This window comes from Empidonax traillii, unplaced genomic scaffold, assembly GCF_003031625.1.
Source record: "Empidonax traillii isolate 1590-97213 ecotype Southwest subspecies unplaced genomic scaffold, ASM303162v1 scaffold232:size1090087, whole genome shotgun sequence".
In the NCBI taxonomy this organism is placed as follows: domain Eukaryota; kingdom Metazoa; phylum Chordata; class Aves; order Passeriformes; family Tyrannidae; genus Empidonax; species Empidonax traillii.
The window spans coordinates 744,183-764,175 of NW_020955425.1; the positions used below are offsets into that span (position 1 = coordinate 744,183).

The 19,993-nt window shown below is 38.8% G+C and overlaps 1 protein-coding gene across 1 annotated transcript; it reads left to right on the plus strand.

Annotated features, from left to right (window-relative positions):
* Positions 1-282: 282 nt before the first annotated feature.
* SERPINE3 (serpin family E member 3) lies at positions 283-16,173 on the plus strand. Its single transcript, XM_027888164.1, has 7 exons — positions 283-541; positions 4,490-4,723; positions 6,018-6,215; positions 11,028-11,226; positions 12,261-12,361; positions 13,966-14,052; positions 16,045-16,173. Exons 1-7 carry the CDS (start codon positions 283-285, stop codon positions 16,170-16,172), a joined length of 1,206 nt encoding a protein of 401 aa, XP_027743965.1. The 3' UTR covers position 16,173.
* The last annotated feature ends 3,820 nt before the right edge of the window (positions 16,174-19,993 follow it).

Sequence of the window (19,993 nt, forward strand, 5' to 3'; positions counted from 1 at the left end):
ACCATCCTATATGCTGCAGCATTCTGGAAAATTCAATCCTTGTTAGTCAACAGAGTCATCAGCATGTCCCTTTTTTTTTTTTTTTCTTTTTTTTAATGACAACAGATACTGAGTAGACCTGGACAAGTATTTTAATAGTGATCATTACTATTGCCAGTGATATCTCAGCACTGATGGAATGAGAAAGTTTCTCTGTCTCTCAGCCTATTACTTTCCTAAATATATCTGTGTTATTAATTGCAGGTATGATTAGCTGGTGGAGAGTGTTCCCAGCTTGCCTCCATGTTGCCCATTTTCTTCTCTGCATTTATCCTGTCTGCTTGCTGCTTAACCAAAGGAAACTGTGTCTCCTATGATGAGCTGAAAGAGCTGAAAACTGAATTTGCCATCAGGCTCTACAGGCATGTATCTGAAGCAGAGAATAGAACAAATCTGGTAGTCTCTCCAGCAAGTGTGGCTGTTTCTTTGGAGCTGCTGCAGTTTGGAGCACAAGGAAATACCTTTACAGAGCTGCAGGATGCCCTAGGATACAACATTCATGGTATGTACTGCTTAAAAAAAAATACATATTGTCCTACATTTTTTAATAAATTCACAGCTTAATAAGGAGGCAGAAATGGGACACGTCATACTAAACTTCCATTTTTTGTCTCACTGCAAGATCTAGTTTAGGGGTGTTTTCTCCATCTTTGATAGGCAGGTATCATCTGGACAAAGGAAACTCAAAGGAGTAGCTGATATATGTGTTATTGTTCCACTTTTTCCTGAATCAGTGCTTACTCACAGAACAAAACTACAGCTACATTTAGAAAAGCCACTTCCATGAACAGCAGAATTGCTCCAGATTTCCTAGAGGTTCATCGTGTCCACCTTGCTGTGTTCTCCCCTGTGTGTTCTGCAAAGAGGTGCCAGGCAGAGGAGAGTTGTTCTCTCTCCCATCCATTAACAAATGAAAGCTGTAGAAGCTGAATTATCTTTAAGACCTACGATGTTATTACAACTGGCCAAAAAGATGAAAAGTTATCAGAAGGAGATTGGCAGACAGGGATACACATTGACAGATGGATGGTGCAGTTGCATCTTTCCCTGAAAGCAGGCGAAAATAAAACTCACTGGGAATTTGGAAGGGATGTGGGAAAGACAGATGTCTTTAAATCCAGCATTAAGTCAGCTTAATTTAAGGATGCTGTTTTCATTTTAGCTTTGGATTATCCTACCATCTCACATCACATGTCAAAAACTATTTTACATTATGGGCAGAATGTTTATGAAAAGCAGATGACTGCCTCATCTTCAAAATTTGCAGCTTATATACAAGACTTATGTATAGACATGACACTGCTATTTCTCAGCATAAAATTCACTTTCAAGGAATAAAAACTAAAGATAAAACCAACAGTAATTTCATCTTCCTGTGCTGTAACCTGACTTAGTTACCATCACCATTCTGTACAAGATTAATATTCAAAACCAACACAGCAGTAAGCTAACTCTGGCTGATAAATCAAGATACAGCCATCAGCTACATGTACTGACATAGGAACAGTGCATCTATATTACGAGCAGCTGATACAATGAACTCTTGCCTATAAGACTCCTATACCTGTAAATAAATAAATTTTCAAGAAAATTTTCAGTAAATTCGAAGTAAATTTTCAGTTCCTAAACAACATTAATTCATATAAGGGTTATGCTTTGCTCGATACTTCTGGTCATTAAGGGTTCAGTTATAAAGAAAGAACCTTAAAGAATAACATATCACAGTGAAATTCAAGCACACATCTCCACAGAAAATGTAACAAAGAGAAGTGCAGAGGTTGTTAATGACTTGCTAGCTCTTTTATGCTCTCTTCTCACATGCTACATCATAGCAAGCAGACATTATATCTCCATTTTAGCTGTCTGTGGCACAAGCCACATGAGCTTTGGCTTTCAGTAATAATAATGCATAAATGTGAAAATAAAGTAGGATGGGATCTATTGCTATTGGTTATAATAGCATATTTCCCGTAATGGGGAAGGAAACCAGTTCCTCAAATGGTCTAAATCAAATAAATTAGTCAAATAAATAAATCAAATACTTAGATGAAATTTCCTATCAGATGAGTAAAACCAAATTATATGGGTATGCATATGTGATAAAATCCCTTTCTTCAACTAGGTGTTTGCATCAATGTTTTTGTTGGTCTGCCCTAAACAATAACGAAGGATGAGGTTAAAACCTTAGCAGGCTGAAAACAATGAAAACATTGATGGTTTATTCACTATTCACGGAGAATCTGCTCTTGCATGCACTTGTAATCTTCTTTCAATGTTTGGAAGATTTCTTCACTTTTATTCTAATACTAAGAAAAACAATGCATAAAAGGGATGTATCTCTAGACAGCACAAACAAAATGACGTGCTTTAAAATGCTTTCTCCTAGATGATTTATTTTATCAACAATAGAGTATTTTAAGGCAACTTTTAGCTGTTCTCCAAGTAAGAACTCAGGACTTCGGTTAGCTAAGCACTTTGGGGAAGTTACAAGTCTGGGATACTACCCCTCACATTCACATCTACTTCCAGTTTGCCATCCTTAATTTTTCACATCTTCCAGGGAGCTTGCCAGATGCTCCCATACTAATGCAGAACACACAAGGAAAGCACTTTACACCTCAGATTATGTGAGTTTTCTAGACATCTGTTCAAGGAGTTCAATATTTTATCCCTTAAACATTAATAGAATCAAATTTTAATATCAAACTTCCCATAGGTGATAAGTCTTCCTCCAGGTTATTAGAGTAGCACTATTAGGTCAGAAAACACACTCTGGATTCTCAGGTGACAGAAATCATTAGATGAGAAACTCGTCTTTTGCCCCACGAGAATCTGAAACAATGCAGTAAAAGTCTCCTGATGACCTGTCTGGCAGCTGGAGTCTCATAGTGATCCTGCCCTTGACCTGAGGCCCTTAACTTGATTAGCCTGGAAAGGTCAGTCCATGTGGGATTCACTTCTCTGGTTAGCCACCCCAAAACACCCATGTCCCAGATGGTAGTCCTGTCTGACTTCCCTCCTGCTCTGCCCATACCCACAGAAATCAGAAAGGTCCTGGTGATCCCACAAAGCCAAAAGGCACTGGTGTCTTGCTAAAGAAAAGCAGTACTCCAAACATTTCCCAGTCCACATAGAAAACTTAGTTACAGCTGAAAATGTCTTAAAGGCAAGTAGCAATCTCAACAAGACTTTTATTATATGGACACAGGCAAGTCTCCTCCAAGATACAAGAAGATATATAGGAAAGGGGCTGAACTGCAAACACAGGAAGTTTGAGGAGATTCGATACAGACCCCATAAACATTGTTTGGATGGGGTGAGAGTCCCAGGCCTCATGAGGTCACTTTGTCATGAACCATTCAATCACAAGTCATTCCAATTGAGAAAAATAAAGGCTCCTAAATCACCCTTCAAGGGAGTCTATGGGAACTCAGTGATTCTAAAAAGACAGGATTCTCTGCGTTTTCAGGACTTATGTTCCTTCTGGGCTCACACCTCAGCTATGTATCCATCACAGAAGCCACCACTGTTGAACAACTATGAGCTTTTCAGAAAGAGGAGACCAGGGCATTATTCAACTATTTCCATTGGTAGACAGCAAACCAAAGAATACATTATTGAATTTTGGAATTACACTGAGCTTGTAATTGCTACAAGCATTTTGGAGGACTAGAATAGTATTTAAAAGGATCCTGGAAAGCCAGAGAAACGTGTGAACTGAATAGGACACAATTCAGTGAGGGAAAGTGTAAAATTCTACATTTACAAGGAATAATCAACCATTCAAATTGGGGAACCATGAGTCAAAAAATAGTGTTGAATGGGAAATACAATTCTACTTCAAAAAAAACCAGACATTGTTGTGGGCTGTATAGACAAGTCACTTGTAACACATGTGAAGCAACCATCAGTTCTGTTTAGCATTGCCAAGGCTCATCAGCAATACTGGACCAGTTTGGGATACCATCCTTCAAGAAACAAAACAATAGGGTCCAAGAGGGGCAGAGACTGACCTGGGGCTGTCAGGGAGATGCCTTTCCTGGGATAGGTGGATAATAGCAAGAGAAGGAAAGAGAGAGGTACTAGATCCCACTAATGGGAACTCAGAGAGGGCCCAAGACCAAAAAATAATGTACCTTATAGAACTGTTCAGAAGCGTGTTTGCATAGAGGTGTGAACCTGAAGTGAGATCAGCTGCTTGACACATCTGCACTAGAGTGATTTCTACAGCAACGTGAAGAGTGCTTTATACCATGCCTAGAGCATCACCGCCCTCAGCAGCAGCACTTGACAGTAATACTCCATAAAGCCAAGGGTGCTTCCATTGTTATGGTGCTTCAGCAATCAGAGGACACCGGTGTCAGCACTGGAGCTGAGAGCTGCGGAGCCCTGGGGCAATCCTTAACCTCAACATGGCAGTTGCAGTTTCTCCCTCTCTCTTGCCTGGCAGATCAAAGCGTGCAGGACTTCTTGCGCACGGTGTATGAGGGAGCGACCGACTCAAGCCAAGGCACGGTGGTTCAGCTGGCGTGTTCCTTCTTTGTGGATGCTGGCGTGCAGCTCTCGCCCCACTTTGCTGCACACGCTGCACGCTGGGCGAACAGCAGCCTGCAGCAAACCAACTTTACTGACCCCAACAGAACCGCGGCCCAAATACAGGAATGGATCACCAGTAACCTTGCAGGTAACACAGCAACCCACAAGAACGCACACGAATAAAAGTAAAATAAGAGTGATGGGAGAAATTGCATTTAACCAAGTACAGTTTTTTTGCCATACTCTGAGTTGTCCAAACCAAGGCTGAAGGCCAGAAAATCTAATTCTTGTGCTGACACTCATTTTTAATGTGATGAAAGAGTGGGAATAGGCCTGAACCTGTGAGTATACATTTGCAGTATCAAGCTGGTAACCACTTGGCCTTGTTCCTCTAATTTTTAAAATGGCAGTCCTTTGCAGTGTTTTCACTTTTAATGAGGAACAGCCAAATTCCCCAGGGACCATGTTTATGGCACCGAATGCTTTCATGGTGCTATGGGGAACATGGAGGGCCATAAGCTCAGCAGTCAGAATCTGAGTTTAAAAAGTCAAAATAGGAAATAAAAAGAATTTACTTTCCACATAAGCAAGAAAAGTAATGAAATTAAATTCTGTGTTAATGAAAAAAATAATTGGAAAAGAAAGTCTTTAGAAGCAGCAGAGCAAATCAGTCCTTGATTTGCCCCATCAACTTAAGTTATGTGAATGTTAATTTGGCCAGCAACATGTGAGGTAATGTTAAATACACACATTAAAGCTGTTGAAACTAATGAAAAAAAAAATTCTGTCCTTCTCAAGTGAACGCTAAAAAGTGATCCAGCTCCATGACAGAAATGTATTGCTCTAGAAGCAAGTACTAAAATGGGAGGTCATATTGCAGTGCTCACATGCAGTATCAATGAATTAAAAGCGGATCACTCTTTCAGAAATCTTTGAGATATCCAAAGCAGAATCAGTTGAACTGACAAGTAAAGAGGAGAAGGGGAAAATTAGGATATAAGCTCCAGTTGACTTAGTTGCTCCATAAAGCAATCTGTAGTTATGCCATGAGGTATTTCTGGTACTAATGATGAACAACTCTGAGGTACACCCGGGCACATTTGACCTAGAAAAGCAGTTGGAGCCAGGGTATGGTGCTGAGCACTGGGCTGCCATCATCTGCACTGCTCAGCAAGTAGCACAGTGATGGCACAGCTTTGACTCTCAACACTGCCCAGCTCAAACTCAGCTCTGGGGAGAGCATGGACCAGCAGGCAATCCAGATGAGGTCCATGTACATGTGGGAAGGGGAAGGTAGAGGATTACCGGTGCCTTATGAGTTTTGCCTCTTGCCCTTAGGGGTGGAGAGCAGTCCTGATTTGCTTTATTTAGTCACACAGTCTGGCCTTTAGGCCTGGGCAAGTAGGATGGTGTGTCCCTCTCCCTGTCTCTTTTCCATGCAGATGGGGATGTGCGTGGCGTGCCATTGGAGACTGCTGGGTCGTCGCTCAGCCAGGTTGCCTTGGTGAGCACCATGTATTTCAGAAGCACGTGGCAAAAGAAGTTTTCTCTTGTGGACACTCAGATGTTGCCTTTTACCACATCAGAGGGCTCAACCCTGAAAGTGCCCACAATGCATCATACAGCCGAAGTTAATTACGGTAACTGTCCTTAATCCAGATTTGAGCTATTGTACAACCTGGAACAGCTTTATTTATGTATTTCCCACAAATAACACGCTAAGATAGTGTTATTTTCACAGCTTAGAGAAGTCTCAGAAGAAATCCCATCAAATGAAGAGACCACCTAGGTGGCCAACTTGACTCCATATAATCCCAGGCATTGACTAAACAGATTCTGCATTCAGAATGGTTCCTAAAATATCTACTGTCCCTGTCCCATTCTTCATAGATCAACACACCTCCACCAATCCATAACAAACTCGTCAGCTGTAGCAAACAACAAAAAGGCACAAAGATAATGAACCAGGAGAAAGGAACATAGGAGACTGAGGGTACCACCGTGTAGAAAGTCCTTTACAATAGCATGGAGCTTGTTAAATAAAGCTGCCTCGGAAAGGAGGACCATGGGAAGCACATTTGACCCTATGACAGAGGGGTAGTTAAGACTAAAACCATATCAAGCCAATTAGATTTGTGGGGTAGATAAAAAATTTTCTGGCCCCTCAACCTAATCCCTGCTTGTTGTTTGAGTGTGTGAGCACCAGAGGGAGGATGGCATAACCAGGAATACCAGCACTACACACCTGCCCTTCTTGTCTCTAGTCACAGCCTGTTTCCAAGACTTTAGGGTAAAACTGCAGATCTTCAGGGCCAAATTCTGCAAGAAAAAATAATTTTTTATGGTGCTTAAACCAAATCAGTGCATGATTTCAGCATGGACTTAAACCAGTATAAATATAGGTCAAACTTTTATTTTTATACCATATGAACTCAGTGTAGGCTACTTTCAAAGGCTTGATGTATGTGGGCTGCTGACAAGAGGACTTATGCTGCAGGCTTAATTTTCTACCTACAGGAATTATGCCAGTTAGCTATACAATCTCTTTCAAAAATATAAAAATCTCCTCTCCCTTCTACCCTAAATTTCAGAAGTGCACTTGGGTAAAAACCTTCCTCATTCCAAGTCCAAATTTTTTCAAGACCAATTTATATCCCTTAACATCATGCCAGCTTTAAGTTAAATAGTTTCTCTTCAGCTTTGATATTTATTCCCAAATGTCATTTGCAAGTTACCAAGCTGCCTCTCAATTTCCTGTCAGATAAGCTGAAGAAGCTGGCTCTTCTAAGCTATTCAAAAACCAGGCTCCAATTCTCTGCTAGTTCTTTTTTTGCACTTTTCCAAATTTAAATCAATCTTTCTTGAGAATGATCAGGAATGTAAACAACACTTTTAATGAAGCTATATTCATGTTTGTTAAAATGACTTTAGTATTTCTATGTCTTCCTAAAAGTACCTTGCATAGTGTAGTGCAGAACCAGCTCAGAGTGGTTACTCAAGGCTGGCCCCACCTGGGCCTTTTTCCTTTTTGCCCTTTTTTCCAGCTGATGAGTCCTAGGTAAATCAAGGGGAGGGAAATCTCCACATGCATGTATCTCCTTCCTTGTGTGTTTTTGAACCACCATTTGATTTCCACCACTCTAGTCATCATGGCAAATCCCTGTCTTCGATGAAAGTCTTCAGTGCGGACAATACTTTGGAAAGCCACTAGTAACTCTTTTCAACCTGGGAGCCCCACTTTTGCTTCAACTGTCTGTGTGCTGCTTTTCTTTGCCTGCTCTAATTGCCATCACTTTTACCTGTAAATAGTGCCACAGTAAAATTATGTTTACTGTTCTATCTAAAACTAGATGGCTGGATCTATGAGTTTTTATCAAATTAGTTATTGAAGCAATAGATTTGTTTGCTAGTCTATTTTTTATTGCAATTTATCTCATTTTCTATTTCCCTCTGTGATTTGATTATTCTTTTCTCCAGAGTACTTTCTACAACTTCCCAGATTACTTTCTTTTTCTTTATAAACTGACTCCTTTTTTCCAATCATGGGAAACAACTGAATTACAGTCTATTAAAAATTTTGCTCGTTTGCAATTCTACATCAAAGTTCTTCTCATATTTTTGGCGTGGTGATCACCCAGGCTCCAGATCATTATTCATCTCTCTAATGTGATGTGAACTTTTGATGTGAAGTAATGTGAACTTTGTTTCCATGTCTGATAGTGTAATTACTCCTTTCTTCATTTCCATTAGGAACCTCACCATTATCTTTTGCTCTGTTATCAGATTACTCCTTTGCCACCAGCACCAACAAATAATTGGCAGGAATCTAAAAAAATATCTAATAGCTTATATGGCTTAATAGCTTATATGGCTAAAACATTTTCCTTTGCTGTGCAACAGTCACATCAAGCAGGCAGATGGCAGCTCATTATTTCTATGCCTTTTTATCTCTGAACCATAATTCACCTGGTCAATAAAACATTTCTTCTGGTCTTTGCAAGTTTGACCTTACAGTTACATCTTTCTTTGTGCCGTCTCTTCTTCCCAGACACTCATGGTGTGCCCACCACTACTTCTTCCTCCTGCTGGGACTGCCTGCTCCTGACTGCATTCACATCTCTGACTTGAAGCGCTCCCATCCTATTTACATTTGAACCTTTTACAAGTTAAACTACTTTGCTGAGGAGTGCAGCTTCCCTTTCCAAAACCCTATACCTCATCTTCCTTGTTGTTGAGCAACATGAACTACTATATCAACTTGATTTTTCAGCCCTGGGTGATTTTGTATTACCAGCTCATGGCTTTTGCTACCCATGATGTCTTGAATAGCCTTACCCTTCATTGCTTTAAGAGATAAACAAACAGGTTTCTTGAGAACATACTTGGTGAGCATCATGTATTTCAGAAGCACATGGCAAAAGAAGCTCCCCAAATACAGCTATTGCCTTAAGAATGGACCTTTTCTCTGAAGCTTCTCTTTTAGTAAAGTGAAATAAAGAAATGAGAGGTCCAAAACAACAGAAGTCAGGAGGCTGCCAGTGCTTATACAAGTGGGTATAGCCATGGAAAGCCAATGACCAGGAATTCAGCAGCTGAACTGCATTGTCTGACCCTATATTTGCACCAGAATCCTTGCAAACTTGATGAGAAATTGTTAGTTCTTATTTGACTACTTGCCTAAACACAAGAACTCCATCCTATTGTCCTTAAGTAGGTAGCTGAAGCACTAAATATTTGCATGGAAAAGGAAAGTTAGCCAAAATACTAATCCAGCCTGAAGTAAGTGAGCTTTCTGCAGCTGGAGAGACTTTTAAGAAAAGGTAAAATGAAAGGCATCGTTTAAAATTTGCTGATTGTCAGACTTGATTGGGCCAATTCCCTCTTTGTCTCTAAAAATGCCAGAAACATTTCTAACAAATCAGTTTGAAACAAATGCAAAAGACTGGCTCAGTACAACTAAATAGAGACCCAAGATAAGTTTCGTCATTATTAAGTGATAGTAGCTGTCTCCCACCAGGATACGAAGCACAGAGTGAGAAAGATTAACTGTAACCTACTATCAGCTGCAGCTTTTACAACATTGTTTATCCTTTTAACATTGCCACGCAGAACAAACCAGCCTGGGGACAAGTAACACTGCTCTAAGAAAATGTCAACATTACTGTTTACACATGCCTCTTAAACACTGCAGCTATTTTACATATTCATTTTTCCAAGCAATTTGTAAACGACATTTGAATTCTAATTTAGCATATGTATAATCCTTATGGGATGCTCAAAATCAGTTCAAGCAAGGAACGCTAAATGCTCTGACTCAATAATATAAAGTCTTTGATTTTCTTTCTAATTAACAAATAAGGACTGTATAACCTTTGCACAGAATGTGCTGACTTCAAAATATCAGCATGCCTGCATATTAAACCACTCATGCCCAGTGCACTACAAATGTAAATCTTCCTTGTTTGCCCATTAGAAACCAGAACATCTTTTCCCAGCAAATGATCCACATGCTGGGAGTTGGTTTAACAGAGCAATTCTCTCTCCATGTTGCAAGGCAGGAGGGCTCATCTAAGAGTCTAAGATTTAATCTAGCAGAATAATCAACACTTTATGAATCCTATCTAGTCCATATCTGCAAAATCTAACAAAATATTGTACACTAAGTATTTCAGACATCCTATAGCTATATGAACATATTACCAAACATTTAGATATTATGAACATGAGCTACATATATTCTGTTATTTACAATCCCTGGTTCAGCAAGTGTGAGCACCTTGAAGATACAACTACTACAGCCAGGTGAAGAAGGAGTAGAATCAAATTATAAATATGATGCTTAAATAAGCATAAACTATTGTTTACTATAACCATTTGCTTCTTGAGATAAGGTTAAAACTGATTTTTAAAGGTCACAAAGACAGAAATATGAGGCAAAGTAGATTTCAGTTAATTAAATAAGATACTTCTTTTTGTTTTTGTAACTTCTATCAGCACTAATTTTAGTGAAAGATATTATAAAATTGCATGTTTAGTCAAAGAACATGCATTGCAGGAAGAGTCATTATAGTTATTGTCAGTGCCTTGGTAATATTTTTTAAACTCTGAGCAAGAAGGACAGCTATTATATGAGAAAGTAATAAAATGCCCATGCCCTGTTGAGGCAGTGCTTCGGGTACTATTACTGGCATTAGCACTTTTCTGCCAATATACATACATCTCTCTCACCATCAGCTCTGTTCAGGCGAGAGACTATTGTGAGTTAATAGTAACATGAGCTGGCTACAAGAACCCATGTACTACAGACAACTCCTTAAATCCTACCACAGCTGCTCTGAACTGTCTGCTGACCCCAGCTACGGTTGTGGGTTGGGGGGGGGTGGGGAGGAGAGGGGAGGGGAATGTGTTCCCACTTCAATAATGAAATGAGATCTACATTTGCCCACCCACAGGCCAGTTCCAGACTGCAGCTCTGGAGCCTTTCAGTGTGGTCGAGTTACCCTACCTGGGGGAGAAACTCAGCATGTTCCTAGTGCTTCCCAACCACAAAAGAACACCTTTGTCCCAGATTGAGTCTCACCTTTCTGCCAAAGACATAACCCTCTGGGCCAACAGCTTAAAGAGAACAAAGATGGACATTTTTTTACCTAGGTAAGCACTGTTAGCACGATAGCTTCACTACTTCAGTTGTCAGAATTTCATGTGATAGCGCCTTCATGAGCAATGTGTGAGCAAAACCAAGTGACATGCTTTCTGTTTTGTTATTCATCTCACAATCAGAGATGGCCTTTCTTAAGCCACAAATAGGTGAGCTGGGAATGACAAGACTTTGTGGTATGCTCTGTACTGTTTAAAAAAAAAAACTAAGTATTTCAGTTGATCCTACGAGGTTTTACTTAAAATTTGTTTGGGGTTAACAGTCCTTTAAGGATCTAAAAGAGATATGTTTCTGGACCTTTCCCACACTCCATTTTTCTCTTTGCTTAAGGGAGAAAAAAAAATATACAAACTTGTAAAGACACAATATCGTGTTTTTTAAACTTGTCAGTGTACTGCAAAAAGGCACTGTACAAAGAACTTGTGCACACCCCCTACCCTCATAGTCATACCCATCTTTCCATGTACAAACCAAGTTCACGTCATTTATTTTTCACTTTAGTCATGTGCTGTTGTTAACAAACACGCACACCCTGCAGGTATTTTCTATCATCTATTCCAATGAAATTGCATAGCAGAAGGAATCAGGTGCAGCAAGCCTTTTGTGGCTGTACTTATTGGATCAGCTTGGAAGGGCTTCATTACACATCTCTTACACTGCATTCATCACATTAATAAAGCACTGAGAAACTGTGTATATATTAATATTCTTTTTCTCCAAGCTAATCACTGGCAAGTGTTTCAAAGTGCCACTTGCTATAGCCAAACTTGGAAAAATGAAGTTCACATGTCAAGAAGACTGAAAGGCAGTCTGATTGCAACAGATGGTGGTGAGGGATTCCTTCTGTTAACATCTTCAGGTGAAGATGAGATGCTTTTCCGCAAAGTACACTTAATCAGACAGCATGCACTGGGTTCATACAGGAATAGATGGATGAAATGGAAAGGCTTGAAACAAATTGCATCTGTTATGCTTTTAACTCTATGAAAATCCTGCATTTAAATAAAATCTATCATCATAATTTCAGGTTCAGTATTCAAAGCCTTTTTGACCTAAAGACAGTTTTTTCTGCCTTGGGAATTAGAGACGCATTTGATCCCATCACTGCTAATTTTAAAAGCATTTCAGGTAAGAGACTTGACTGAATACAAAATGATCCTTGACCCAACAGTTGTAGACTCTCATCTGTAAATTATTTGGTAGACCTGAGTCTTCTGAATTAGTTGCACTGCTTTCTCTGCGCAACTCTAAAACACAGATCACACTCAACTGCTCTACTTTATCAATGGCAATTGACAAAATGTTGAGCTTTTTGTGGAAAAGAGGAACCTGAAAAGGACAGGGTTTGTTCGGGTCTTAAGCTCACTTTCCTTTTGTTTCCTCTAAGATTAAAACTGTCAAGATGGCATAGGCCTGGAAAATGGTTATTTACTCAGAAATTTAGGAATGCAAGTTGTACTAAAGCATCCTATTTTGTGTTTTTAAATAGTCATTTAACAGTTAGGGATGCTGGACCAACAAGTCTGTATTTCAGCTCCTGATACTACAAACAGTAGTGGTATATGCCCAGGCTATGTTATCTTGCTAAGCAAGTGAGCAGTGGATGAAGTTATACTTTGCTAAAATATTGGTGTTATGATTAAACTCTTGGTTTTGGAAGCCTGAAATTCTTCTGCTCCTTGGAAGATTTTTGCTCCTATTTAATATTAAAACCAAAAAGAATCCAAATTATGCATTTTCTTTCTCCTTTGACTATTTCCAGCAACACAAAGAATTTCACCTTAGTCATTTCTGCTCTTAGTAAAGATTCAGAGTGAGAGCAGGCTAGAGAGCAGCTACGTTCTTCTGCATGAGAGTGAATAACTGAAATTCCTTCAATTCAAACCTGCTCTTACAGAAAAATTACTTTCCTGGGATGAACCTCAGAAGGCACATTTCTCATGGAGTTTTTCAAGTCACCTTTAAAACTGAACATAGCCATGTTCTATTGCTGTTCTATATCTCAGACTGCGAACAGATGCACATTAAAATAGTTTTACTGCTCACTTTTTTCTTAAAGCCTGCTGCTTTGTTTATTGCAAACAAATATTAATATACTGATGAAGTGCACAAGGATGTATTTTATAAAAGTTAATATCTATTTAAATAAGATACATGCTTGGAGGAAATTAACTCCATAAAGAACATAATTCAGCAGCTTCCTTCCTATGTACGCATCCTGGTGGATTCCATCAGAGGATGAGGCTTGTAGAAGTATTTGACAAGAAAAAAAAGTCTGCCAACCTTCCCTGCTTTCTGCCCTCCTCAGTCAGCTGGAGAGAAGCAGGCTTGTAATACCCATCACAGTAGCTTTCTGAAATATTTTTTGTTTCCAAGTTCCATTTTTTGTCACAGTCCCATTGTTTCTTCCTGAAGAGCATTTTTTTTCTGCCATTTTCCTTTCAACAGTTCCTCAGTTCTTGCCTTGTCCTCACCAAGTTAATTAGTTTCTACTTTCACCATGTAACATTACCTTCCACCACAACCTGGAGACCTCTCAAACTAGTAATTCCCATTCAGCATTCAGTCCACTATTGTCCATACAGGCGGAAAACAGTCAAAGATGGTTAAAATACCTAACAGTCATATGATCCTTAGATTCTGCGGGAAAAAGAGTAAAAGCATTCTGATTATTTTTAAAAATAAGTTTGTAATGGAATTCAGAAAATAATTATTAACATGATTTTTTGCAGATCAAGACAGTCTTTATATTTCAGAAGTTATTCACAAAGCAGAGATTGAAATAACAGAAGATGGTACGAAGGCATCAGGAGCTACAGGTAAATCAAATATACAGACATAACTTCTGGAGCCTATTACTAAATCAACTACTAGACTTTTATTTAAAATAAAGCAAACAAGCATGGTAGCATTTAATGGTATGCCTAATCCAAATTTAAACATTTTATTTAACATAATTCTATTTTACCTTCATAAATGCTCATAAGAATCTTTAATTTTTTATCTCAGTCTGACATGTAAAGGTTCTAAGGAAAAACAACTTTATCAACCCAGGGAAAATGCTGCTTGAGAGAATAAACCACTTATTTTTCTGTTGGTCAAATATGTTTACTCAGATCATAAAAACAAATAATGAGAAAAGGTTAGTAATATTTTATCTATAGCACCTGAACTGCTATGAGATTTGAAGATGATCTCTTTGATAGCACTAAAAGTAACGATGGGAAAGTTTTACGAAGACAGGCGTGATTCTTACATACTTTGAAATGTGACCACATGCAGTAGCTTCTGCTACAGGATCATTTCCACATGAGCAGCTGGGGTGTTGGGTGAACAGGGAGATTCAGAGTAAAATCTCAGCTATGGACTGACTACATTCTCTGAAGAGGCTGAACTCGCCCTCAAGCCAGTTCAATCATCAGCAAGGCAGCTGGGTGATCATTAACCACCTCTCACCTTTCTCCTTCCCTGCGCTGTGCCAACTGTAGATGCGCTCCACAGGCACAATGCAAATACAAGTGGTGGTCTGACTCTGGATCAGAGCAAGATCTGAGTCTCTCCCACTTCTCCTCCTTGCTTCCAGGAAGGAATTCAAGAGGCACATAGAGCAGTGAACATCACTGCAGTGTGCACACTCCCTCACTCAAACATGCCACAGTCACAATGCCAAAAGGAACCTGGGCACAGTTGAGTTGATGTATTTAAAGAATTACTCCAGAAACAGTTTTGAATCCAACATGTGTAGTACACAGGTGGGTGCACAGCAAAAAATTGATGTAATCAATTAACCTTTCTGCAGAGCTGTAGTTTTAAATTTTGAAACCATGTTCATTTCTATTATTTTTAATAATTTTTCTGGTAGTCCCTATACAAAAAAGCTTTTAGATGGCTTCAATCTAAGGGTAATAGACCTTTATCCCACTGAAATCAATGCCAAAACTTCCCCTAACTCCAGTCAGACCAAGCTAAGAAGCTGATTTTAAAATATATTTGTTTACTTTAAAAGTTATGGATCTAGTTTCATAGTGGCTTGAAAGGCTAAACTAGGCACTTTTTCAGGAGCATTAAAACACTGCCTCTCAAACTAGTTTTACTGTGTCTTACTTGAGTCTTCAAATTAATTCCATTGTTTTAACTTCTCAAAAAATAATCCGAATCTGGTGGTTTTAGTATTGGGATGTTTTGACAATGCATTCTTAATACTACCATAGCTACAAGGAAGAATTTATTTAAAGAAGATGTGTTTTAAAAGTAGCTGAGCCATCATAATTCTCAAGGATTCTTTATTTAATCTAATAATTAACCCACAGGGAGGGCAAAATCAGTTATAACTTGAGACTGAGGATACTTTGGTTTTGTTCAGAGCTCTGCCAAGGGAAATTCCAGGATGACAGATACTTCTCTGCTGCATGTCTCCTAATTAGAAGAGGGACTACGTTTGTGCCTTGCTTATCTTTTTCATCAGAACAGCATAGCCAGGAATTGGCTAACAGGTGCGGCAATAGCATGGTACAACTTCAGCAGAGTTAGGGCTGCAACGACATCAAAAATTACATTACCTTTGAAATCCAAAGCCAGAAGGACTCACCTCAGCATCAAAATACACGCAATCACCTGCATGTAGTCTCACAGCTCTGGACTCATTAATTCAACCAGACTGATTTCACTGTTGGATAAAATTTTTGTTTTATAGTTAAAGCAGAGGAGCAATTCAAAACTCAAGGTACTGAACATCGGAGCTTGAGGGCACTGTACAAAAGATGCAAAGAAAATGGATGCATTTTACTAATGTTTTTTTTGTTGTATTACAGCAATGGTATTACTAAAAAGATCTCGAACACCTATTTTCAAAGCAGATCGACCCTTCACATTTTTTCTGAGACAAGCTAATACAGGTATGCATGCTCTGCCTTTCAGGAGCAGAATCCTTCACAAGTAACACTGAAATCAATACAAGTTCTTTGTAAATAGCCTGCCATTCTTCAATCCAGGAAATTTCATCAAACATGGGAACAGTGGGGGTTGGGTTTTTAAAGCATGAAGAATACAGCTGAATTTCCTTGAAAAGAATGCACAACAGTCATAGAAGTCAGGGAAGCAAGATTAGCCTCTTCTCTAGACATGCAGTAGAAGCTCAGAGATTTCTCCACCAGTTATAGGTACTAGAAAGATCTTACAGATCTTAAATGCTTCAGCATTAAGGACTGAACTCCACAGGGCTATTCAAATTACAAACTGGCTGGATTAAAACTGGAAGTAGTTAAAATAGAAATCTTTCCCTATGAATGCAACTTACTCATGCCTATACTGATGCCAAACAGCGAACAGACTTCTGCCATAAAAAAAAAAAAAGGCATTTCTTTTGCAACTGGTGACTTTCTTTCTTGACCGCCCCCATACCCAAACAAAAAAAATCCAACCAAAAACACAAACAAAACTGCAGAGCATGTCTTGAGAGTGAAGCATCACAGTGCTCCTTTAGTTTCAATATTATTGTCTCATTTCAGATGTCCAATTGCATTACTCCAGAATCTCTGCCAAAAGAAAACACCATATAGCTCATTGGCAATAATAAATAATTGCAACATGCACCATTTAGCAGGTATTTGTTCCTCTGAAGCCTAAGGCCATCTCCAACTGCTCTTACTATTCTCAGCAATGCAGTAAATTTGCAGCCTAAGTAAATCCTTCAAACCACCAACTTTCTCTCATAACTGGTGATCACATCTGTTTAGATTTCCAGGGAACACAGTAACTTATAGAGTTCAGTAAAACACTGGGGCCTAGCAAGAAGACCAGAGAGAATAATTATCCTTACCTGCTTCCAAGCAACACACTCTTCTCTTAGTCAGTGAATACCTGTGTATGCAATAGTGTGCTTTAAAAACCCGTATCTTAACCTTTCAACATCACAATGCAAGCAGCTATTTTTTAAAGAGAAAAATCACTACCTTGGTGGATGTTTTGTTTTAAATATGCTTTGGCAATCATTACCAGTTAATGAATAAAAGTATGTTTACTTGGCTAGCGCAGAATTTTAAAATAAAGAGGCAGCAATAAGTTCATCTATGAAGCCTGAGCCATAGACTTCAGAGCAAAGATTAAGAGCAAACTAATTTTGGTGAATAAAATGGCTCAGTTTACAGTATACGTTATATAAAGAAAGGAAATCACATTGTAAAAGAGGATATTTATGTGAAGTATAAAATTCTTTCCAATCAACTCAAAATCAGAAGTATATTTCTGTACTTTTAGCTTTTTAATGCCAGTCATTTTGTTTGCTCAGACTTAGTGACAAGTTTTTCAGGTATGAGAAGGGGAGGGTAAACAAGATCAACTGCTAATATATTTCACCAACCTATCTAGAGGTATTTAAAACTCACTATGTCCATAAGTTCAGAGTGAATCTTTATATAGACTAAGAGTCTTCATTGCATCAATCTTCTAGTAAGAGTAGAAATATATTTTCCAAGACTTAAAATGGCATAGTTCTGCTCAAAATAATTTAAAAAGTTAGTTTTTTAATCTGAATTTCAGGTTTGAACACATTCCCTTTGAAGGACAGGCAAGGTACCAGCAATACAAACAACAAATGCAGTATATCTGAGGCAGTGATTTCATTCAAGGGGTTGTAATAATCTTTTCTGCAACAAATATGAACACAATGCAACAAATTCAGGCTCTGTTTTCCTCAGTTCAGAAGTGAATCTTTAGCCAATGGTTTAGGTAGGTTTCAGATTTTGGCAAACTTCTAATTTGGGGTTAAGAACTATTTGGAAAAGTCTTTTTGTTTTTAAATACAGAGATGTTCAAATTCTTCTAAAAACAAGGGTGCAATTGCAGTCAGTTTTTCCATACAAGCAATGAGTGATTCCATGATCTGCTAATTCCATGCTTAGTTTACGTATTTAAACTGAACTACACTTTGAAAGTAAGTTCCCAAATTGAAATAACATTGTTTTCCTTTACAGGTTCAGTACTCTTTATAGGAAGAGTCATAAATCCTTCATGATAAGCACTAAACAAATACACTGTCTTCTGTTCCTCCTGTGGTGAGCATTCCTCCAACGAAATTAAAGGCTACATTATATGTATTTATTAAACACTGCTTTAAGCAGTAACACTTTTACAAGAAAAAGTGAAAGTAAGCCCTCCACTACTTTATTACATTGTACACACTGTTGGAAACTTATAGCTGTCTAGGAATCATGAGCACCACAACTACAGCAGACAGTAAGCACATAAACATTTGAGAAAAAAAGAGATTTTGCCCCTTAAATATTTAATAGCATAGGCCAACAGCTTCTGCTCAACTTCATCATGGCTAAAAAGCAGGGCTGTTGCTGAGTATGTAGGTCATCTGAATGAAAGCATCTTACAAGAAAGTTTTGTGATGTTATTTTTCAAGCACAATTTCATTTCCCTGTCCTGCAGTCAAAAGCTCAAGAATAAAACTGAAGTTCAGTCTGACCCCAGACAGATATAATCCAGCTGAGATAGTAAGGTATCAAGCAAACAGCAAGATTCTGTGAAAAGAAAATAAAGTTGAAAGGTTATTTCAAAACTGGCACAGAATCATAGAATCATTAAGGTTGGAAAAGGTGTCTAAGATCATCAAGTCCAGCCATTAGCCCAGCACTGCCAAATCTACCACTAAACCAAGTCCCTAAGAACCACATCTACACACTTTTTGATCACTCCCAGGGACGGCGACTTTACCCCTTCCCTGGGCAGCCTATTCCAGTCAGAGTAGACAGGAAGCAGGAACATCCACTCAATCAGTGACCAAACAAATATTATTGCCAAAAAAAGTAGCATTAATACTTTTACTACCTTTGAGGTGTATACAACATAAAATGGACACTCCCCAGGAACACTGAATGAAGCCAAAAGCATCTAGAAAATGTAAGGGTTTTTTCAGCATCCTGGACAAGAGGGCACAGGCTTAAGCTGTGCCAGGGGAGGTTTAGGTTGGATATTAGAAAGAAGTTCTTTACAGAGAGTGATCAGACATTCGAATGGCCTGCCCAGAGAAGTGGTGGATTCACCGTCCCTGGAGGTTTTTAGGACGAGGCTGGATGTGGCACTGTCATGATCTAGTGGGGTTGGATCAAGGGTTGGACTTGATGATCTCAGAAGTCTCTTCCAACTCAGTTAATTCTATGATTCTATGATCCTGGCAAAAGCTGGGATACAGCAAGTGTTCAGCAACTCACAGTACAAGCACCAGAACCCAAGGCCCAGAGATTCTGGGTGAAGACTGCAAATCACTGACTTCTACAAAAAGCAGAGGACTGTTTATTTTAGCTCCCACTTAATCAAAGAGCACTTTACAGAAATTCAGGGCTCATCTAGCACTGACGAAGGACAAGGCCAGTAAAGCAATCAGTGATGTTTTGTGTCCAAGCAGCAGCACCTTCTGGCTATTCCTGCACTTGTAAACACAAAAACTTCTGACACAGGAAAACCCTGCACAGCCTTTCTCAAAGACTACTGATTGTGCTTTACCCCACTCTATCTCTCAATAAAACTGAGAGGTTTGTCACTGCTGCAAATGGGCATACAGAACACCACAAAAGTGAAGGGCTAAGTACACAAGATATCATCCAAATGTAGTTGCAATTCAGCATTAGCTTTCTTTCACCCATTCTCTGATTAATGGAATACCCAGTAATATGAAACTACTTAATCCTTTAACAATGATACCAGAATATATAAAGCTCTGAGAAGGGAAGGCAAAATGAATCACTCCAATAAAAA